General features: G+C 40.8%; 4 protein-coding genes across 7 annotated transcripts in view; 1 reads left to right on the top strand and 3 right to left on the bottom strand.

The window, feature by feature from the left end:
• Positions 1 to 1,193: 1,193 nt before the first annotated feature.
• Positions 1,194 to 8,957, bottom strand: ndufs8a (NADH:ubiquinone oxidoreductase core subunit S8a). Its single transcript, XM_031867249.1, has 8 exons — positions 8,857 to 8,957; positions 7,944 to 7,999; positions 7,525 to 7,590; positions 5,377 to 5,466; positions 4,867 to 4,975; positions 2,716 to 2,779; positions 2,312 to 2,440; positions 1,194 to 1,892 (listed from the first exon to the last, which is right to left on the bottom strand). The coding sequence occupies exons 2-8, from the start codon at positions 7,984 to 7,986 to the stop codon at positions 1,761 to 1,763; spliced, it is 633 nt and encodes a 210-aa protein (XP_031723109.1). The 5' UTR covers positions 7,987 to 7,999; positions 8,857 to 8,957; the 3' UTR covers positions 1,194 to 1,760.
• A 3,490-nt stretch (positions 8,958 to 12,447) lies between these two features.
• tmem187 (transmembrane protein 187) lies at positions 12,448 to 18,678 on the bottom strand. Of its 4 annotated transcripts, none has more exons than XM_031867027.1 (2): positions 15,405 to 18,678; positions 12,448 to 14,513 (listed from the first exon to the last, which is right to left on the bottom strand). In XM_031867027.1, the coding sequence occupies exon 1, from the start codon at positions 18,071 to 18,073 to the stop codon at positions 17,288 to 17,290; it is 786 nt and encodes a 261-aa protein (XP_031722887.1). In that variant the 5' UTR covers positions 18,074 to 18,678; the 3' UTR covers positions 12,448 to 14,513; positions 15,405 to 17,287. The 4 variants fall into 4 exon arrangements, with proteins under 4 accessions (XP_031722887.1, XP_031722888.1, XP_031722890.1 ...); XM_031867028.1 differs by having other exon boundaries at positions 12,448 to 15,833; positions 17,142 to 18,678; XM_031867030.1 differs by having other exon boundaries at positions 12,448 to 15,726; positions 17,142 to 18,678.
• On the top strand, positions 12,547 to 15,912 carry LOC116394189 (parapinopsin). Its single transcript, XM_031867072.1, has 8 exons — positions 12,547 to 12,619; positions 13,061 to 13,200; positions 13,377 to 13,440; positions 13,645 to 13,770; positions 14,115 to 14,253; positions 14,340 to 14,504; positions 15,466 to 15,550; positions 15,690 to 15,912. Exons 1-8 carry the CDS (start codon positions 12,547 to 12,549, stop codon positions 15,897 to 15,899), a joined length of 1,002 nt encoding a protein of 333 aa, XP_031722932.1. The 3' UTR covers positions 15,900 to 15,912.
• A 2,000-nt stretch (positions 18,679 to 20,678) lies between the features above and the next one.
• Positions 20,679 to 22,648, bottom strand: part of saraf (store-operated calcium entry-associated regulatory factor) — a gene marked incomplete at its 5' end in the record, with an annotated part of 5,242 nt that continues 3,272 nt past the window's right edge. Inside the window, 2 exons of the mRNA XM_031867036.1 lie at positions 20,679 to 21,594; positions 22,434 to 22,531. Of these exons, the coding sequence (XP_031722896.1) occupies positions 21,569 to 21,594; positions 22,434 to 22,531 (124 nt within the window). The remainder of the gene's footprint in view (positions 21,595 to 22,433; positions 22,532 to 22,648) is intronic.

Below are 22,648 nucleotides of genomic sequence, written 5' to 3'. Positions count from 1 at the left end.
TTCCTTATTTCCTCCACCGTGCTTTTCTCAGAGAAGAATCCAGCAGAAAGTCTGTGACTGCTCCACATGATATCATGCTGTTCTAGAATACTGACAGAAAGCTGCTAAAAGGCCTAAATGCATTCCAGTATAATTAACAGGAATTGATCAATAGGAAGCATGCTGTGTTCATTTTGATATTATGTTAATATTCATAATGTTGAAAGATAAGATGTGTTATATGACACTAGCATGCAAAAGTATGGATACGATGGGGGAAGATGCCCCCCTTAATAACCCCATCTACCTACTGAGATGTGATCAGTGGCTTATATAATGTCAGTATCAACAGTATGATCACTCATAATCAGACCCAGTTTGGGGGAATGTAAACGATTAAATGTGAAAAGAAAACTAAGTTAATTACCAAACAATATTTCATCAGTAAGGTTTTAACTAGTAGCACTTCAGTATATTTCTTGTCCTTTAATGGAAATATAATATCTTACTATTTCAGAGATCATTTTTTACACATGGCCCAAAAATCAGACCTGCATAGAAACATAATTGTGGAAAGGGATGTTTTCCAGGGTGTTTTACCCAAAACTGCTGCTATAAATATTTCAAAAATGTATTTAATATTTTTTTCAAAACTAATAAGTTCTCCACATGAATCTCCTAATACTTTAGTCAATATTTGTCAAATGTACAGAATCTTAAAAGCATTAAGGAAACATTTGACCAAGTTACCCTAATATCTGTTGTGCAAAATTGTAAACACATTAACTTCATTGACCTTTAATGGTCACAGCTGAATTGCATGTTATTTTTTTATTTATTGGTTTATTTGATAAGGGACAGTGCACATTGACAAAAACATTTCTGTAAATGTGCCAGAGTTAGCCAAAAGGCTATTTTTCATCTGTAGTCCCAAGAGGAAGATGTTACAAAATAAATCTAAAAACAGAATATAAGATTAAATTTGAAAGGTTATACAATATTGACGCTATACAATGCATGTGGGTGGGCATCTTACCCTTTATGATAATCCTTGATGTATCCAATTCAGACAAAACAAAACATCCCTCTGAACTCAAGGTCCACTTACTAACTTTTTCAAGAGCTTTCAAACACAGGGGTCACAGTCTTCACCATGGAGTCTGTAGCTTGGTGACCTTGAGATGAAAGTCAAGATGGAACTTTCACAATCCACACAGGGTTTCTCCCAAAATTTTATTTCTTGAGTCAGAGTGGAAAGAGTACAAAGACCATAAAACTCTGCATTGACATCCAAGATATTAACAATAATCCATGTATACTGGTGTGGGTCATCAGAATTATTCTATCTGCAATCAGTGAACAGCAACGATACAGCCACAGCATGACTCAGTCTCTGCGCTTTTTAGTCTCGTGTGACAGTGCAACCACATGGATGACTGGATGATCACTGACTGGAGCATGCTGAGGCAGCTGGACTGCTGTACACTAATCACACAGACAGCCATCATTCTTCAATAAATATGTAATCCAAACAGTGACATGGTAAAATCAGAAACATATCAAAGTATATTCATCATATCGGAAGGGGATGACACTGAAAACAGAGGAAATGTGTTGGTGATGTTTGATTTAAAATAAAAGATGCATCGACAAATCCAAATCCCACCCTGAAGCACATCCACAGCTGAGTATGTCTTCTTACAGTATGTACAGTATGGACATATGCATGTGTCAGAGGTTATTCTTGCATGTGCTAACTGTACACTGTGTGTGTGTGGTGTCTATCTGTAGAGGTAATCAGCTTGTATGTTGGCAGCTATCTCTGCCTCCCACTTGTCTCCGTTGTTGAGGAGCTTCTCCTTGTTGTAGAGCAGTTCTTCGTGTGTTTCAGTGGAAAACTCAAAGTTAGGACCCTGAAGAAAGAAGATAAGAGAGAGGATGGCGAGGGGAACATAAGAGAGAAGAAAAGGATCATGGGTAAGAGCAGGATTAAAAGGAAGAGAGGACAGAAGCAAAGCTGAAGATCATCACATTCAGCACGGACAGACGATGGAGCTTTCAGGTTACCAATGCACTGTTTTTTTATTTGGCCTTTTCTCTGACCCTAACAAGTTGTGACTTAAAATGTAGCCATTATCATTAGATTCTGCATTGGTTCCACTGTTCTGTTTGGGAACTAAATGTTGGCACTGCACAAGCTACAGGTAATGGGTTGGAAAAAACAACATGTTTGAGAAGTCAAAATGACAACATCTGCTGGGGAACCATTAGTATCACATTTGGTAGATAAAATGCAAGACCACGTTGAAACAAAAAGTGATCATACACGAACCTCTACGATGGCGTCCACAGGACACGCCTCCTGACAGAAGCCACAGTAGATGCATTTGGTCATGTCGATGTCGTAGCGAGTCGTCCTCCTGCTGCCGTCAGCACGAGTCTCTGCTTCGATGGTGATGGCCTGGATACACACATTGTTGGAGATGAAGAGAGACACAGACAGAGCTCCATCTCAGACTTTTCTCTGATTTGGTATTGAGATCGACTATAAATGGCTATATTTATTCACACCAGAGATGAAATGCATATTAACCATGCATTGTATGTGTTACTTCGCAGTAAAGACAGTTGCTTATGGTTTAAACATACATATAGCCGAAGTAGTTTTGTCTTGATCATATTAAAAGGCAAACATGATGCAATCAAGCCACGTCTAGTATGTTTGTGTGTGAATACCTGAGCAGGGCAGATAGCTTCGCACAGCTTGCAGGCGATGCAGCGCTCCTCTCCTGAAGGGTACCTGGTGAAACATCACAAGAAACTAGAGCGCTGATACTGCACCAAGGACTCCAGAAGTAATTCATCTGGAGAAATTCAAAGATGCTTGCAAAATGTTTATCCTTGAATTAGCAAAGCTTTGTTAGCAGCTACTCCTAAATAAAACAAGTTTAATAAAACAGCAGGTAGGAAGAGTAAGCAGCAAAAATAATGGGGGACTTTTATTGTGAAGAATTTCTAGAGAATGAAAAAGTGTTATCCACCGCTCTACAGGCACTCATTTAACCTTGAAATATAACTGATCACTATCCGATCAGGCAGGTGAAACTCAACTGTCAAGGGTGAACAGAAATATGCGGACACAGATGAGTTCTGATTTGGCACATTAATCATAGAAGCTGGATTGGAAAGATAAGTCAACCAGCCAATGTCCTCCAGCAGCGGTGTAAGCACATCACTGTCAGAGAGACTGTGTACTGCAGACATTAGGCTGCCCCTTCTACATACAAAAAACCTTTGTTCAACATTGATATAATAGCCAGCAATGTAATTGGCACACAGCAGCTTTCTTTAGCAGATATCCATGAGAGACAAGATTTGCAGAAGGCATGGTCGATCTGACTTCTGACCACCCACTCTTGGAAGAATTTTCCTTTCTTCCAAGGGCAATAAATGCGCTTAATGCGACTGTGGCCCAGTGGTAGAGCAGGGTCGTCCTTCAATCAGCGGATCGGTGGTTCAATCCCCGGCTCCGCTAGTCCATGACGATGTGTCCTTAAGCAAGACAATTAACCCCAAGTTGGGTGTATGAATAGTTAGTTAGTCCTGATGGGCAGGTAGCCCTGTCATCAGTGTATGAATGGGTAAAATATGACATGTAGTGTTAAAGAGCTTTGAGTGTTCGGAAGACTAGAAAAGAGAAATACAAGTACAGTCCATTTACCATTCCATTTGCACTTTGTCATGGCTACCATTCCAAGGATTTGATAAGTTAAATTTACTGTTCACGATCGGACTCTGTAGCTGACGTTGCTCACAGATCGCTCTCTGGTGAAGAGGACTACTCATAAAATCCACCCCCTGTATTAATTCCCTTTCTTTAGTTTATGTTGTTGCAATTGGTTACACTGTGATGAAGTTGAGTTCACGAGAGCTGCAGCCGTCCTTCCACCCCTTGGCACTGTTATAGTCATACCTGCAATCTCATAAGAGGTGAAAAAGGTGACAAGCAATGAAACACGAAACCCTGTCGGGGGGGGGGGGGGGGTTCTATTTTAAATATGAGCTTTAAAATGTAGCATTCTGGTTTACGCTGAGAAGAAAATTAAGAGATAAGACATTTACTTTAAGCAAAAAACGAAGTTATTATTCAGTTATTAATCAGTATTTCAGCTCTATTATGATTAACCTTTATTTAGACAATAGTGTTAAGTTAAAAAGGGAGACGTCGGCAGCCACCGCTCGCTGTCTCAAACACCGATAAGTAACAAAATATACTTATTTAATACTTTTATTTGTAGTGTCAGAACAAAGTTTTTTTTAAACATTTTTCAGAAGCGTCTCTTGAACACCACCTATTCTACACCCATTTGTTCATTCCTTTTTAAGAAAAACTATTTGGTTCACATGACGTGTTGTCTGAAATCCAAAGTGGTTATGGGTACAGCTCCCTCTAATCTGACAGTGGAAAGGTTTGAGGGGAGGGGTTTCAGAAGCTGGTAAATCTCTGCAGCTTTCCATCAGTCTCAGGCCAACAGCATAGCATTTCAAATTCCAGTTCATTTTGTGGTTAATGGGTCGAGTGTGGGACTGTTTTTCAGCGATTAGAGAGCATTTTATTTTTAGCATGCTAAATCTGTAAATCATGATTATTTCATTACCGTCTCCTCTTGACACCTCTTTGGTTAGTCTCTACAATGACTCAATCACTCAGAATTAGAGAGCACTGTTCCGTATTGCAAAAGGAGAATGCAATGAATTTGACTTTTCCTAAAATGATAAGTGTTGTCAAATGCGGAGTCCATCATTGTGAAAAACAAAACATCTCAAAGCATGAAAGTTATTTTCAAAATGTATACAACCCACAGCCCACTGAGTGATCGTCCTCACCTGCGCAGTGCGTGTTCTCCTCTGAAGCGAGGTGACAGTGGCCCCTTCTCAAATGGGTAGTTGATGGTGGCGGGCTCTCTGAACAGGTAGCTCATTGTCATGCCCAGACCTGACATCCCAACACAAGCATTGATGTTTGAATGAGAAAAAAGAACGTATCTCTTTAACTGACGCATACAAAGCACATGGACAAAGATTATTTTCCAGCAGTCAGTCCACCTCCAGTGGTGGAGATTTCCTGTGTTCCTGCAATAACCTCCTTATGAAGCACTGCAACACATAGTGATAAATGAAACCTAGAAACAAAAGGCACAGAATAAACAAATATCTCAGCAGTCACAAACCCTTATGGGGTAGAATTCAGGTTGCATTCATTATTTTTGGCATGACTACTAGTAAAAAGGAAGATAAATGCAAGATTAGTTGTTTGTTAAAGGGAAAAACTCACAATTGAATAGTCTCACATGCAGTAAAATGCATCGTTATGTACAAGTGTGACATTCGGCTGACCTCTGAAGAGCTCTGTCCACAGCAGCGTCTGAGCAGCTCGGTCTGTGATGGACTTCATGTCTGTGGGGATCTCTTGGGCATTCACATACTCTGCACACACAAACACAAACAGGTCAGTGAGCTGGTGTTGAGAGTTGTTAGTGTAAACTGTGAGGGGATTAAACGGATGATTAATCATTTATGTGTGAAAGCGTAACATTTAAGAGCATATATCAGAAAAGATGAAATCACTTTCATCAATCTTTCCAAGTCATTTGGTCTAAGTCTTTTCTTCAAGCTTTGTGTTGTCAGGCTGCGTTGTAATTGGGTAATATGTAAGACATCTCCCTGATGTATACCATTTAATGGAATCTTCATAATTGGTGGATTCACTTGCAGAGGAAAAGACATGCAGATTTTCATTACCAACCTATAGTAATCAATATTGACAGCGTTGACGTGATTGTCGGTCAACTGATTCAAAATTCTCTTTGGCAAAAACAGGTTTCAGGACTTTTCAGGACTTCAAATAGCATGGAAACACATTACTCACTACACTGTTAGGAACTGCACAAAATAGAGCTCAATATATGAATGACATTGTCAATGCTAAACATACCTGCAAGGTTCTATGCTTGTGGGCATTCTACTTTGAGTCTAGATGTGTGAACAGCAGAAAGTAAAACAGGACGGGTTGAATTAACTACCGTATGTTTACCGTGTAATGTCTGCTGGACACTGACAATGAAAGCAGTCACTTCTGTACGTCACAAAGCTTAAAGAACCCCCTAATTCAATGTCCCACTCTCTGGTGTGACTGAGCACTTACAAGGTTTCAGGGTTCATTATTCATTATCGTCATTGTACAACAGGGTTGTGCAATGAAATGCAGTGCTGTGTGGCGTTTATGACCTATGGACAAATCTGCCTTTGCTGGAGAGGATGTGTCCGAAACCATATTGATAATGTTTGTTTATAGACAGGTTTCATTTCCCTAAAGTATATATCCCATGAATGCAAAGCTTTTCAGCAGCTGACATGAGTTTTGAATGTCTAAGTTTCCCAGCAGCACATGAACACACCACATAGAAGACTGTGTTCCTTCCCTTTTACTCCGACTGTGAGCATGTTTCAAAGGTGCTGAGGCTTCTCCTTCAAAAACACATCGGAACCCCAGTATTACACACTAAACTGAGGCCAAGACCAAGTGAAGCAGCTTATATTACAGATTATAGGATATGTGCTAAATTAACAAAAAGTGACTCCTACCATTAAAACAAAAACGTCAGTGCAGTGCCTAAGGCACCTTAGCTGAATGAATAGGAAGGAAACTATGGTGAGAGTTCTCTACAATGTTTTGCTTTCATTTCTGTCTGTATATCTTTTTGGCAAATTTTTGTAAGTTTCTGACTGAGACTCTTCTGTTGCTGCTCTAGAAACAATATTCAGTTATAATTAAAATAGAAATCAATTCCTGTTCTGCATTTTTTTTATGATAATTGGAAAAATACAACAATTCTTTAGATTAGTTCATCATTTTAGAAAAAACTCCTCCCTACAATATTTACACACCCTAGATGAGTGTGTAAATATTGTTTGTTCATATCTTAAATTGTGCTGACACAGGATTCTCCTACATTCTCAGAGTCAGTCTGATTGGCGTCAAACAAGTTTCAAGTCATAAATCCTGCAGATATATCCAGGTGTTAAACTTACATTTGAGGTGAGGACAGAGAACATTTTCCAAATAAGCAGATGCAGCCTTCTAGTGTCAAACTCCAGAAGATGACAAGCAGGGTTTTGACAGGAGATTCAATGATTCAATTTAAATTTAAGGCCCAGGCTGGAAATAAGTGTAGGAATTATTTTAAGTCTTTTTAAATACATACTGTATGACTTTTTCAACATGTTCACTAGTATCGAGTTTTTGTGCCTCACAATGAACACACTATTATGAATAGCTATTATAGTTAGAAAAGTTCAAAGTACTGCAAGACTGTTTCTGCTGCCAAAGCAAAGTAGACAGTGGAGGAAAAAGGGCCCGATAGGGTCTTTCTGACCAAATGCTGCATCTATCATTTATTGAGAGCTCATCATAACAGACAATATTGGGTATGTACTTCCAATACAACACATCAAGCTGCCTTTGTGTGTTGTTGTGGCACTTACTGAATCCTTCCCTTTGTGTAGACACACTGAAGGACCTCACTAGAATCTGGCTGGGCAAAAAGATGCCTGAAAGGAAAGATAAAGTGCATTATCATTAAGATACTACATCCCATTGACTATACAACTGAAGGATAGTTAGTACACACAGGTACCTGAAGTGTGCTTAACAACATCTTACTATGACAAAGACACATCTTCTTGTGTTTGGTCTTCTGCTGAGAGCAGGCAGATCTAGTTGTGTAATCTGACATGGCTCCTATTGACAAACCTATGTGATTTGAGATCTTAACACTATGTTGTGTAATTTCCAAATGATATACTTATTTTATAAAACAAAATGTTTAACTACTATCATATCAGTTGCACTGTAATTACTAGTGTTTGAAAGTGCAACTGTTCCTTTGGCTGAGAAATCTTACCTGGCTTTGATACAGAGGAAAGTAAACGCAACGTTGCAGCCATCACGTCTTTGAAGCTGGAACCAGACAAGAAACCATGAGGGAACTATTCACAAATAACGGCTGCATCATTTATTATTTGCAGCTAAAATGGGTCTCTACATAGTAAACAGTCATTCGATACTCGCAGTTGTCTGCCATAAGCTAAATGACGCAAGCTAATTGATCTAATATGCCAGAGGCTGTTCACCTTGGAGACCTGCTCCGGATATGGGTACGATAGATTCTGACAAATACTATCCAATGATATTGCGAGCCCTATTGCTAACTGTTCATGGAACTGTAACGTTAGCTAGGTTGTGAAGTTAAACCCGCTTCACACCCAAAACAACTATCGCTGAATACCGACATAAACGTTAGCTGTGCGGTTTCACAGCTGTCAACGTTAGCCTTATCCCACTCACTATTACGAACTCTAATAGTGAGGCACAGCAATCGAACTTTGATTTTAACTATTGACGTAAAACAGGACTTCTTGATCTAAGCTTACCCTGATGTAACGTTAACGCTAGCAATTCTCGCTAACGTACTCCGCTAGCATGACATTGTTTAGCTAACGTTAGCCAACAGCACCTTGCAAAACACACACAAAATACCATTGTGACAACTCAACTTCACAGTGCACAAGAAATGGTCGTTGGTTTTGGGTTTAGTTTGTGTAAAGTAAAGGCTAACTTCTAAGCATTGATCAGTAGCCAAGTACCAGAACATAAGATGCTGTCAAGGACTTTTGCAGAAAGGTCGCTTGAGGGGATTTTTTGGGCTATTCTGTTCCTCAGGTCAGATATAAAAAATAATAAATTAACAATTTAATGTGACAAAATTATCCTTGTAAGAAATAAGATTTTATGAATTTAAATTATTATAAACTCACCGAAAATTCGCTATTTGGCCTTCTAAACCAGAACAGCGGACGATATGCGGAACGGACCTTGCGTGTACAGGAAGTTCCCCAACGTCATGGACCTCCTCCTCCTCTTCTTCTTCTTTGGGGTTTAATAACGACAGCTTGCGTCATTGGTATTTAATTACTGCCATCTTTTGGATTGAGTTTACTCCTACAGTGTCCGGTATGTCAGATTTTCCTCACCAGTCGAGTTCTCCTCGGGAAGATGATCTTCTGCCATGAAGACTGGTTGGATATTTCCCTATAATGTGAAGTGTGCTGTTTAGATTATTGTTTCCCATTCTTAATCTCCTCATTATACCTCCTATTTTGGAGTCCTTCCGCTTCCTGGGCTCCACCATAGCCCAGGACATCAAGTGGGAGCTGAACATCAGCTCCATCACCAAGAAGGCTCAGCCGAGGATGTACTTCCTGAGGCAGCTGCAGAAGTTCAACCTGCCAAAGACAATGATGGTGCACTTTTACACAGCCATCATTGAGTCCATCCTCTGCTCCTCCATCACAGTTTGGTACGCTGCAGCCACTGCCAAGGACAAGGACAGCGTATCATTCACTCTGCTGAGAGGGTGATTGGCTGCAATCTGCCGTCCCTCCAGGACTTGTTCGCCTCCAGGTGCCTGAAGCGAGCAAGAAAGATTGTAGCCGACACCTCACACCCTGGACACTGTTTGAGTCCCTTCCATCTGTCAGGAGGCTGCGGTCCATGAGGACCAAGACCTAACGCCACATGAACGGTTTTTTCCCATCTGCAGTTGGGCTCATCAACAAAACCTAGGACCCCCACTGACTCTGACTCTTACATCCCCATGACAATTTCCTACCGTTACACACCCTTGCACATCCTTTCTCTTTTAATAAAGACTCTTCACTTGCATAACATACATGTTTTAACTTACTCTTATTTGTTCGTTTGCTTACCGTATTTTATTGTAAACTTTCCTATTTTCAATTTTATAATTATGTCTTATACTATTGCACTGGGTTTTACTGTTGCACAGTATTCACCTAGCCAAATTCCTTGTATGTGTGTAACGTACATACTTGATAATAAACAGTTTCTGATTCTGATTCTGATTTCCTATTTCCTTCACAATTTCTCACAACTCCTGTTCTATTTTGTTATACGTACAGTGGCAAAGCTCTCACTGCCCCGAAACACACTCTCAAAGACAGAGTCTATTTAACCTCAAACTCAGATCTAGCTGATGATCCACACACAATACTTCCATAATCTAGCCTTGATCTGAATAGAGCTACATGCATATCTAACCCAACTACCCACTCCACTCCTGCAAGACATCTCATGACATTTATCAATTTTATTTACACTTATCCTCCACACTTTTAATATGCCCCCTCTCTCTCCATATCAATCTCGGGTTAAGGTTATTTCCTTATCATTTCAGATTATTACCAGTCCTGAGATTCTTTCTTGTGAAGAACATAACATTTGGTTTTCTCCACTGAAAATTTAAATCTCCATTTTGTCCCCCACATTTCAACTTGACAAATCCCATCTTGTTTTTTCTTAATTATATGTGCTACCTTTCTCCCTATTTTCCACAGAGACCTTTCATCTGCAAACAGGGATCTATCCATATCCATTGTCATATTTACAAATATATCATTTATTTATCATCACAATGCTAAAGCTAATAGAGATCTTAATAAACAAATAAACAAACTCTCTGTTCCACCTGACTTGCGTCATTTCTCTTTCTTCTTGGCTAATCGCCTTAATTATTCATCTTCCACTCACCACCTCTTCCCACTAACTCTCCCTCCTCTCATCACTATAGTTTCATTCTTCCTCACTAAACTCTCTGCTGTTGCTGTCACCATCTGTCTCCCTGTCTGCCATCCTGTCACAACCGTAAAGAACAGTATAAGAATATCGTTCCAGGCCTATACAGGCTGGGATTTGACAAAGCTCCTCACAATAGCCAAACTGAAAACTATTAAGTCCAGATTACTGCAAATCCAAAGTCAATATATATATATATATTTTAAATAAGCATAGCAACATGCAACAATTCAAACCTTCCATAAAAATGTCCACTTCTTCTCCCCATAGCTTAACTGAAGACACAGATTTGTATCAGGGTTTGTGGGTTAACTGGGGTTAACTGGGTTTATCTGGGGGTTTATTCATTATTATTTAAAAATAAACATTGTACTTATTAAAAGGTTATCTGTGTAAACCTGCAAAGTGAATGTTAGATGCAAGCAGTGATAGCAGCGGAAAGTATTAATGGTTGTAATTCTGGCAGAACTTAATATACAACTGCACAGGTGCTTTAATAAGAGAGAAATACAGTAACTCCATGTTCCTGCTACAGTTTAAAAGCATATGTTTTCGACACATTATTTGCATCTGATTCCTAATAGAAGCTTATTTTCCTTGCTGTTATTATCATCACCTACAGGATAATGACAGAAGTAGTTTGTACTAGTAGAAGCTGAATTACAGGCACACACACAATGTGCGTCAGAGCAATTCTAGTTGAGTTAAATGGAGCATGTGAATTTTAATTAAAAATGGCTTTGATGACACTTGCATTTGAGCTCTACGGTACAAACACCTATTGTTGAAGGCTGTGGACTGACGGCTCAACGTAAAAGTAAGTGTATCCTTTTCTCTATCAAATAGAAAATACTGTCAGACTGAGATTTAACACTGTGTCTGTCCCTATGCAAAAGTAAACGGTCTTTATCTGTATGAACACATGAGAGCTGTAAGATACGGTAATGGGTTGGATATCATTAGGTGATGTAATTGACCATCTCATGGAGCATACTGCACTGGTGACAACTAAGACACGTAATGTTTTAGTGTTGTACACACCATTCGCCCGTAGCTTTCTCTTTGTGTTCTGGGTATAATTGTACAATCATCTCAGTACACACTATACAGTATAGATAGTTGTATAGGGAAAGACATTAAAAAATGACACTAGCTGTCTTTGTTCATATATGCTGTTGAATATGTTAACTTATTATGTTCTATATTTTTCTAAAGAGTTCATTGTCCAACCAACAGTATTTTGAACTGCATATTTACAGTGCATATGTATTTTAGTTGTCAGTTTCTCCAATTAGTTGATCTTGTGTTGTTCCTCTGCTGTTATTTGCACATATTTGGACTATGCAGTGATTTATATTTGTTCACACTTCCCATTTGCATTGTCAGTTATATTGTGTCTAATACCCAGTCCTTGTTATTTTCAGTTGTTCTTTGCGGTATCAAGTCATTTAGTTCATGCAATCTAACTGTTGTTGCAGGACTAGTTATTAAAGTTGTCTTCCGTCACTTATGCTATTTATGCTATTGTTTCTGACATGAGAATGGAAGACATTAAATCACACACAGCCACGACATGAATCCAGGTGACATTAAATACCTCAGCCTTCAGCGATCAAATCACAGCAAGTCAAACATTCAAAAGATTGAACGTAAAAGATTAAAAACACATTATAACTACGGTGATGAGTTTACAAGTCAAGTCAACTTTATTTACATGTATATATCCCAATTTCACAAATCACAAATTACCCTGAAGGGGCCTTACAATCTGTACAACATACGACACCCTCTGTCCTTAGATTCTCGATTCAGATCAGGACAAACTCTCTAAAAAATCTTTTAACTGGGAAAAGATGGAAGAAACCTCAGAAAGAGCACCGGAGGAGGAATTCCCTGAACTGGACAGACATGCAATAGAGGTTGCGGGTACAGAATTGACCAACATAGTAAAATTAAAATGTATGAAAAACATGTTCTTTAAGGACTTTGAGCAACTTCATGTGTGTCCAAGTAGATAGAACCTGACTGCACAACACAAGAGCAAAACTCAAGCACACCATTCACACAGGAGAAAAGAAACAATCACACATACACAGGGGGAGAGGGACAAGAGGAGAATCTCCTTGAGGACAAAGATCCAGCTCCAAACATCTGGAATGAAGAGAGCTTGGACACAGTATAAGCCACAATTTTCCATTTAAAAATGTGATTATTTTAATGTGCAACCAGTGACTAATTACAGTTAGAACAAGTATTCAAAATGTCATTAAACCTCAGTCAGCAGTAGCAGCTCTGATTTCCCCCAACTACATGCTGGTGGCTACTCTATAATAAACTCTGATATGCTTTGTATTCTTTATCTTCCAGTGAGTGAGTGGTTTAATGGGACTGTGTTCATGGAACGTCCATGGCCAGAGGCAGAGAGGTGGCTGCTGGTGGCTGTGTTGGGACTGGAGATGATCATGGGAGTTGTGGGAAACTGTCTTGTTCTGCTGGTCAAAGTCATGGTAAGGTGTTACGGTTGTTCCTTATATTGGTTTGAAATGTTATTCATGTTAGTTATGTCTGCAAGTACAGAAGACCAGAATGACCAGAATCAACGTAATGTTTTGGTTTTGTGTAATCACTCATTTTTGTGTCATATCATCATATATTCAATTATCTTCTTCTCTTTCATTTTCAGTGCAGGGGTCAGTTCTACTGTCGTTATTGGCTTCCTTTCTTCAGCCTCACCATGTCAGATTTAGGTACAATTTACACTGACACTACTGCCAGTGCATCACATGATTAAATGTTGAAATTGACATTATTGGTTTATCAAACTATCTTACAAACCCACCTCGTAAAGTATTTTGGTTATAGTATAGAATAACACATCTGTCACAGTGTTTGACATGTAATTTCAGTGCAGGAAGTCATCATTTCTCATAATGAACCACTGTGTTGTGAAGGATGCTCCCTCCTCATCATCTCCGGCTCTCTGTTGGCCATGCTGACAAGAGGTCAGAGGTCACCGTGGTGTGAGGTTGTCAGCCTGCTGAAGTTCGCCTTCATCACCTCCTCCATAGGGAGCATAGGTACGCCACCAGTTCACTTTGCACCCAGAAGATTTGAGATTTGAATGGAACAATACAAAATAAAAGATGACAAGAGGCCAGAAAACACAGCACTCTTTTTGAATCAAGCTAAAACTGAAAGCAGCATCAATCTTTCTTGCATTTACGAACACTAGCATCTGATGCATCTAACCACTTAACTCAAGCAGAACTAGTCGTGATTACTGTCCTTGCATCAGTACTACAGTGGTAGAAAAGTAACAATGTTGTATTAATACCAAAGATGATTAATACCTTTGTAGTAGGAAAAAGTCCCATAATTCCTTTGAAACAGTCAGTTTGAGGGTGTCCGTTTTCCTTCACAGCTGTCCTCTGTGTGCAACAGCTGATTGGCATGGCCTCCACAAGAAGTCCTCTCTTTGTTGTCATGGTAGCAGCCTGCTTGGCTTCTTGGGTGACAGGGGTGGTGTTTGGGAGTGTTCCTGTTGTCTATGCCTGGATCAGGTATGACGCTTGCTTAATGCTTTCACTTAGTGCTCCATGGTCAACATATTGTTTCTACTCAACATCATGTCCTCTCTCTAACACAGGTACGACCCTGCAGAAATGCTGTGTGCTGTCTTTTGGGAGAACAGCTACTCAGATATGTTGGTCTATATTCTCTGCGCTTTCTCCATCTGTGTCTTCCTCCCCTTCCTCCTCATTGTCTTCTGCTCTCTACTGAGTGCCACTGGCTGCTGCTCAAGCTGCAACAGGTGAAATACCTGAGAAAAGATCATTTCAAGTTACACCACATAAGCTGGAAACTGGTCAGGGGATTTTTTAGTCTTTGAAAAATAGTCATTGACGTTGTTTATGTCAGGTCATGTCCAATCAAAAGTTACACTTCCATGTACACGGATAAAGTCAAAGAATCCTTTCGTCACAATTAGTTTTCGTCAGAGATACCAAACACTGGTTCCAGCTTCTCAAATGTGAGGATTGGATGATTTTTGTTGTCATATATGATTTTGAAATTGAATGTGTTTGGGACAGTTGGTCAGATAAAACAAGCAATTTTAAGTTGTCACCTGGGACTATTTTCTGGCACTTTGAAGACAAAGCTATTGATTGAGTAATCTGAAAATAATCATCAGACTAATCGATAATGAAAATAATTTGTCATTGCAAACCTGACACCGTTGACTTTGAGACTCAACTCTGATCCTTGGGGTTTGGGGAGGCGGGTTTACCAAAAGGCCTCTATTGCCTCTAGTTTTATTACAGAAAGGCCTATAAAATGTACTGTAATAGCTATTGTATGATGTTTAATTAGCACACTGAGAAAGGAGAAGTCAAAAGAGGAATGCTATGTCAATCTAACAAAAATGGAAGGACTGCCTGTTCTCTTTATGTCAACAACTGTTCATCCGATTGATTTCACACTTAGCGATGTAATGCCCAAGGAAGTGCAGTGTTAAGTACGAGCTCTTGAGATCCACAGGACATATTTATTAGTAGTGCGCTATGTACACTGTGTAGTGTATTGAGAGGGGATTAACTGTTACACTGCCAACGACATGCTGGGTACAGCTCGCTCTCAGCAATATCTACTTTTACACCGTCAAATGGCATGCTAAATACAGCTCACTCTTCATCACTCGCTGCAATATTACCTGTCATACCACTGGATATAAATTCTGTGTTCCTCTCTCCATCTTGTACTCTTTGTCTCAGTGATCATGAAGCGGATCTGTCTACAGTCAGTCCTCTGCTGGTGGCCTCCTACATGCTCTGCTACACCCCCTTTGTTGCATCTGAGGTGACACATGGACTCTCTCACTAGTTGCACACATGGAACAATACATGAGCTTTTTTATCTGCATGTACACCAGATGTAAATGCCAAAGTGTGAACACATACTTGTCCACTCATAGACTTTGTTTCTTTCTCTCCATCAGCTCATCCTGCTGGGTATGATGGATTTGTCCCCGGCACCTGATTGGTTAAGGACACTGTCATCAGTGATGTCATACCTGGACTGCAGTCTGAACCCTCTTATTTACTGCTCCCATCAGAACTTCCGGGAGGCGGGCCTGGCCCTACTATGGACCAGAAGGAAACCATTGGCAGAGCCTGTTCTCACTTCTATCACTAGACATGACGTGTAAACATGTGAGGTGTTCCACATTTATTCCCCAGAAATATCAAGAATCCAGCAATGATACATCTCATAAACAGCTGCATTTATCTGAGGTCAGTATGTCATTACTGGCATGTTTTTTTATTTCTCCTACTTTGTTATCCCTATAATATATAAGTCAAGCCATTTCATTTTTCTTTCTTTTCGGCATGTTGAAAGTAAAGAAATACATATTCTAATTGCTACATTTTGTTGTTGTTGCGATAACTCAACTAAAAGTTGAAAATATTTCAATTAAAGTTGTATCAAAACATAAACCATAGCCACAGTTATTTATATCCCGCTCTATAGCTCAAATGTCGACCCCGGAGCAATTAAGTTAAGTGGGCCACTAATAATGAATATAGTACAAGAGATTTGATTTTGTTCTCTGCTGTTCATGCCCAATTTACTGTCTTCTGGCTACCTGATGTGATTTACTATAAACATGACTACACTATACTGACAAGATGGTCAGTGTGGTAAACCAGATGTATGATTTACAGGATCTCATGTGTAACGTTAGCAATTCAGTTCATAAGCAGGGCTGCCAACTGGATTTAGGAAATAGTAGAGTTCATGTTCCCTCAGTGCACATCCTACCCCAAATTTGTGTTAATTATTTTGATTTTTCAAATATTTTATTCATTCAAGTCAAGTGTTTTATTCTTTTTCCCAACTTGAAGTTCAGAACGCAGTTTCGAAGCCCTGGTCACATACCCGGAAAAATATCAGTATTATAAAATATTAAGCAAAACAACAGTTGCGTTTGTACAATCTGTATGTTTGTACAAAATAAGTTCATTTATCACAAGTAAATAGCTCAATTCAGTACAAAACATTTAAAATTATGGTTTATGGTAAATGTGCGTAACTGCCAAAATGGCTCTGGGCACCAGAGTATTTACTACTAGTATTTGTTTGAGTGCATTTAAGACCAGCACATTTATATAACAGGCAGAGTCAACACATATGTCTTTTGGATCTTAATCCTTTCAGTGTGTGGGAGGGTTTACCAGATGATGTCAGATAATCTGAATCCATCAGTACAAAAACAATGTTTTGTTATCGAAAATGGAAGAAGGTCACATGGGTGAATGCATTTCCTTTTTAGTAAATGCTCCATTTGCATATTGATTCAAATCGAACATTAGGTTTGCACATCACCACTTTCATTAAATTGTGCAGGCTATGTGGTCTTTGGGGATGTTAGGACTCTGGAAATACTTACATTTACCGTTTTTTTGTTCTGTTCTGTTGCATGCTATATTTTTCCATTGAGTTGGTGATGTAATAACCAACATCTGCCAGGCCTGAGAGTCAAACTACATTCTGTATGAAAGCGTCTACTTGAAGATCGTCAGGGCTCCTCGTTTCTCACTCCTGCCGTGCTGCTGTCTTTCCATGAGCCCTCTGCGTCAGTGTGGTCAGGAAACAGAAGCTGAAATGGAACTGCAGAACGTCACACACTTTGGACCAGAAATGTCCGGTGAGCCGCTGGAACAGCCGGTACCGAGCGAGCCAGTGATCCAGCAGCTTCAGCACCACGAAGCCCGCACATGACAGCACCGCCAGCAGTAGATATCTCCGCGTGCGAATGTCCCCGTGCGCAAGCTGCACGCGAACTCCCTTGTACACCGCGAGGGCGACGTGACACCCCAGCGCCAACTCGAACCCCCGCTCGTGCGCCAGCGCCAGGCCGTAGCTGAGGATAGAGCACAGTTCGTGCGCTGCCGCGTGCAGCGGGCTCCACTTCGCTGGCCCGCGTTCTACAAATGTGATCCACACCGGAACCCACGCGAAGATCGGTAAGGTGAGCCACTGGTCGAGCACGGCGGGAGCGCGCCGCAGCAGCGCCAGGCGTATCCACTGCACAGGTCCGTACAAGACAGCCATGAGGGCGAACACCTCTCTCATGTACCGGCTCTGCGACGTTTCCTGGACGCCTCTAAACCACAACAGCCAGTACAGCCCCATGTAGATATAAACCAGGTTAACCAAACAGTTACATGGCATAGCCAGGAAACCCGGCAGGTAATCAACCATTTCTTCAGCATAATGGGAAGACGACAAGTCCACCTGAACTTCGTCGAACAGGCTGGTGTTCGCCCAGGCGACACAGAGCACAAAAGGCACCGATACGTGTAGCAGAGCAGACTTCATTACTGCAACTGTTTGTGGAATGTCTGAGAGACTGGGATCAAAGATCGGAGCTGTTGTCGTTATTCCGGATTTTAAAGTCACATGGTTAAAGATGGGGGGTTTCGATTGGCTGCCTTGCTGTCACGCTTCTTTTTTTCAAGAATGACAGCGAAAACTTGATTGGACATTTTTGAATGAAGTAAACGAACCTGAGGAGCACCATTTTAATCGCATTTTACGCCCTATGACAGAAAGTGCAAAAACCTCAAAAATGTATATTTTTCTTTAGTTCCTCTACCTGGATACAAAAAATGTTATTAAATAAGAGCATAGTTTTTACCGGAATAAACAAGCCCATGTAGGTTAACTTGTCTTTGGCAATTCCAATTAAGGGAAGAGATTTAAGGAAAAAAAGGCTACGAGAGAGGCTACCAAAACAATTTATTAGAGAGAGGAGTGGAGGGACAGTCCAACATGAAAATCAAAAAATCATTCAGGTAAAAAGATCATGAAAAATGTGGCCATCTTGATTCCCTTATTAGTTGTATGCTGCGGTTCAGGGCCCAATATAATAACTTCAGTTTTGTCTGAGTTTAACATCAGGAAGTTGCAGGTCATCCAGGTTTTTATGTCCTTGAGACATGCTTGAAGTTTAGTGAGCTGGTTGGTTTCATCTGGTTTGATCGATAGATATAATTGAGTATCATCAGCATAACAATGAAAGTTTATGAAGTTTTTTTCTGATAATATTGCCTAATGGAAGCATATATAAGGTGAACAGAATTGGTCCAAGCACAGAACCTTGGGGAACTCCGTGACTAACTTACTATTAGTAAGAATGGCAGATGCAGGGCAGGCATAGAGCATTTTGATGAGTGATAATAATAAAAAAACTCCCCTAATCCAGTGTCTCAGAGTTGTGTGCATACATCTCCATTCAATCTGATCAAATGCACGTTCTGTATCAAGTGAGATAACTACAGGGTTATTGTCCATTTCATGTTTAGCATACATTATATTAATTAATCTCTTAGTTAAGAAAAAAATATGTGCCAGACACAAAGCCATTTTCAACACAATCCGATTTATTTTTGCAACTAGAAGAGTCGCCCCCTGATGGCCATTAGAAACAATGCAAATTTAAGGCACTTCCGCTTTGTACTCACTTTTCAGACCTGCAGGTCGTCCCCTGCTAAGAAGCTGTTGTCTGACGTCACAAAACAATGGAAGTGCACATTGTAAATCAGCTAAAAGGCAATGTAAGGTATATTTGCCAGTATTTTATTGAAATAAAGCACACATCATATATAAACATACAGCTAACAGACAAGAGCCGTTCTTTTCTCAAAGTTTACCCGCCTCCTGTCAGACAATTATATCAAGTACAGCATCCATCCATCCATCCATTTTCCACCGCTTATCCGGGGTCGGGTCGCGGTGGCAGCAGGTCAAGCAGGCCGACCCAGTCCTCCCTCTCACCGGCAACATGTTCCAGCTCATTCTGGGGGATCCCGAGGCGTTCCCAGGCCAGCTGGGAGATGTAATCTCTCCAGCGTGTTCTGGGTCTTCCCCGGGGTCTCTTCCCAGTTGGACGTGCCTGGAAAACCTCCAGTGGGAGGCGTCCAGGAGGCATCCTAATTAGATGCCCGAACCACCTCAGCTGACTCCTTTCGACGCGAAGGAGTAGCGGCTCTACTCCAAGCTCCCTCCTGATGACTGAGCTCCTTACCCTATCTCTAAGGCTGAGCCCGGCCACCCTACGGAGGAAACTCATTTCGGCCGCTTGTAGCCGCGACCTTGTCCTTTCGGTCACGACCCAGAGTTCGTGACCATAGGTGAGGGTAGGAACGTAGACCGAGTGGTAAATTGAGAGCTTTGCCTTCCGGCTCAGCTCCCTCTTCACCAAGACGGTCCGGTGCAGCGCCTGCTTTACTGCTGCAGCTGCACCGATTCGTCTGTCGATCTCCCGCTCCATCTTACCCTCACTCGTGAACAAGACCCAGAGATACTTGAACTCCTTCGCTTGAGGTAGGCGCTCCGTCCCACCTGGAGGGAGCAATCCACCGGTTTCCGGCAGAGAACCATGGCCTCAGATTTGGAGGTGCTAACTCTCATCCCCGCCGCTTCACACTTGGCTGCAAACCGCCCCAGTGAATGCTGGAGGTCACGATCCAAGGAGGCTAACAGGACCACATCATCTGCAAATAGCAGAGAGGCGATCCCGAGACCCCCGAGACCCCCGAGACTGACGTTCTCTGCCCCCAGGCTGCGCCTAGATATCCTGTCCATGAAAATCACGAACAGGACCGGTGACAAAGGGCAGCCCTGGCGGACGCCAACACCCACCGGGAACGTGTCTGACTTATTGCCGAGAATGCGGACACAGCTCCTACTGCAGTCGTATAGAGACCGGATCGCCCGTTGCAACGGGTCCGGCACCCCATACTCCCGCAGCACCCCCCACAAGACCCCCCGAGGGACCCGGTTGAAAGCCTTCTCCAAGTACAGCAGTGTTTTCCAAACTTTTTTTCTGGGGACCCACTTTTTAAAAATGACAAACCATTGACCTCATCTATAAACAAGAAGAGCAAATTTGTGTGTAAATGACCAATCCTGACCAATTTACTGACATTTCCGCATCACTTTTTATGTTCTTGAATGGTAAACCAGCCATTTTGAGGAGATATTTTGACAAATCACAACTTTGTTTTATGCATGTGTTATTGACAACATATACACATGTTACATACTTTATAATTCAGAATGTATGTGTTTTTACTTTTGGGAATGAGAGCAAAAAGTAGACATTTTTGTTTGGTTTCTCTTTTAATTAGCTAGTTAATTAGTTCATTAAATGATATGGAAGGCAAAGGTATGAGGGCTAGCAGGTAAGAGCAAATAAAGAATGATGAATGTGCAAAAAACTTTTTTTCCATGAGCCTTTACAGGTTCAGCAGTTTAAATAATTGATGTCATGATTCTTGCCTCTGGTGTGTGCATAGTCTTTTTTCTATATCTGCCTTTTATTTTATGTGAATGCAAAAGGCTACAATTTTCATAAATATGCATCTGAAGCAGAACACGCTCATTCACACTAAGAAAGTCAACAGGTCCTTAGAAAACAGACTGCAGAGAGAAAACATAGACAGCTATTTCACCCAAAAAGACTGCATGAATAAAATGATTAAATGACCAACTGCAAGATCATCTTCTTAAAACACATGAAATAATACCATGCTCTTCCAAACACTGGAGTCTTCAGGCTAAAGCTGAAACCACACAGAAAAACTAAAAAGAGTGCTTCCTTTCGGGAGCTGACATCTAAGTGGCCTCTCCAGAGGAAAGTAGAACTAAGAAGCAACGTAACTATGCTGTTCATCTTGCAAGTTCATCTTGCAAGAAGAACGCGTCTTCTTGAATGGTGCTTTTGTCCCGTTTGACCTTCCATCCAGCCAACACTGAGTCCGTCTTTTATTATTCTCAGGGCCATCCATTAACTGTCCACCTCCACAACTTTTATCTTCTCTTGGTTCCTCCAAAACCTGGCGAAGAAAGAGGTTAGTCAGCCAGCTGCACCTACAGCATGTCTCTGAATGCTACTGATCTACTGAGACATTCATTGTAAACTTATTGCATTCCCCAAAGAAAACTAAATTGGAGGAATTATCTCATAAGTAGGACATCCAAATCTCAACATTATGACTTACTTTTAATAATTATGAGATTCTGATCAAACCCTGATTGGTAATTTGCTTTTATTTCCTCCCTGCATGTCTCTTAAACAGTATGTATGGAATGTAGACTCAATAATAACATTCATTAGGGGTGGGTGACATGAATAAAATCAGTGAATGTACTTAAATGCTCGACAAACAATCTAAAGGAAAAAAGTGAAGATATTAAAGGTGTTTTCATACTTTGTTCCTTTCAGCCTCCCTAACTAACAGAGTGATTAGTCAGCATTATTTGGGCATATGTGAACACTCCAAAAGAACTTGAACCCCTCTGCAACAAACCGTATGAGAAAAAGTGAAGAATCTGTCATTTCTGACAAAAAAGAAAGTCAAAAGCACCTTTTACGACAAACAGTTTGTCAGTCAGAAGGTAGGAACTATAGTGTGCAGAGAGAGGACTGAGGCCCCATCAGAGCTGAAGTGGACCAGAAACAAAACTGAGTCCTCTTCCAAATGTACTGAGAACTGTGAAAGTAAAAATAACTGGGTCCCTTTCCTGTTGGTCCACTTTAAGAAGACTGAGTTTGGATAGTTTAAAAAGGACCATATGTGAAAACACCTTAAGTATCAATATTAATGCCTTTCATCAACATCTTTATATCAGAGGTGCTAAAAGGTTGATGATATGTGCAAACAGGCAGTCCTACCTGAAGCAGTGCGTGTCCCAGAGGAAGATGTGGAGCCTCCAGAAGGAGGACGTCTGCTGCTACTGTAAGCGGAGTGGTCATAGTTGTAGGGCTGGCTTCTGCAAAACAAACACACAGCACAAATAACCAGAAAGCTCTGAATAGAGTGGAAGAATTCCTGCTTTTCCAATACAAGCTCTCTCTCTCTCTCTCTCTCTCTCTCTCTCTCTCTCTCT

This window comes from Anarrhichthys ocellatus, unplaced genomic scaffold (assembly GCF_004355925.1).
Source record: "Anarrhichthys ocellatus isolate YVR2014 unplaced genomic scaffold, GSC_Weel_1.0 scaffold38, whole genome shotgun sequence".
NCBI classification, from domain to species: Eukaryota; Metazoa; Chordata; class Actinopteri; order Perciformes; family Anarhichadidae; genus Anarrhichthys; species Anarrhichthys ocellatus.
Note: the sequence above shows the minus strand (reverse complement) of the source record. Positions and strands in the feature narration are given on the sequence as shown.

Coding starts and splice junctions, on each gene's coding strand:
- tmem187 (XM_031867027.1), bottom strand. CDS start 18,073: ATGAAGTCTGCTCTGCTACACGTATCGGTGCCTTTTGTGCTCTGTGTC.
- LOC116394189 (XM_031867072.1), top strand. CDS start 12,547: ATGGAAGAAACCTCAGAAAGAGCACCGGAGGAGGAATTCCCTGAACTG. Junction 12,620..13,060: donor ACATGCAATAGAGGTTGCGG/GTACAGAATTGA, acceptor TTTATCTTCCAG/TGAGTGAGTGGTTTAATGGG. Junction 14,254..14,339: donor GTTGTCTATGCCTGGATCAG/GTATGACGCTTG, acceptor TCTCTAACACAG/GTACGACCCTGCAGAAATGC.
- ndufs8a (XM_031867249.1), bottom strand. CDS start 7,986: ATGGCTGCAACGTTGCGTTTACTTTCCTCTGTATCAAAGCCAG. Junction 7,591..7,943: donor TTCCTCTGTATCAAAGCCAG/GTAAGATTTCTC, acceptor CTTTCCTTTCAG/GCATCTTTTTGCCCAGCCAG. Junction 4,976..5,376: donor GTGGACAGAGCTCTTCAGAG/GTCAGCCGAATG, acceptor TTGGGATGTCAG/GTCTGGGCATGACAATGAGC.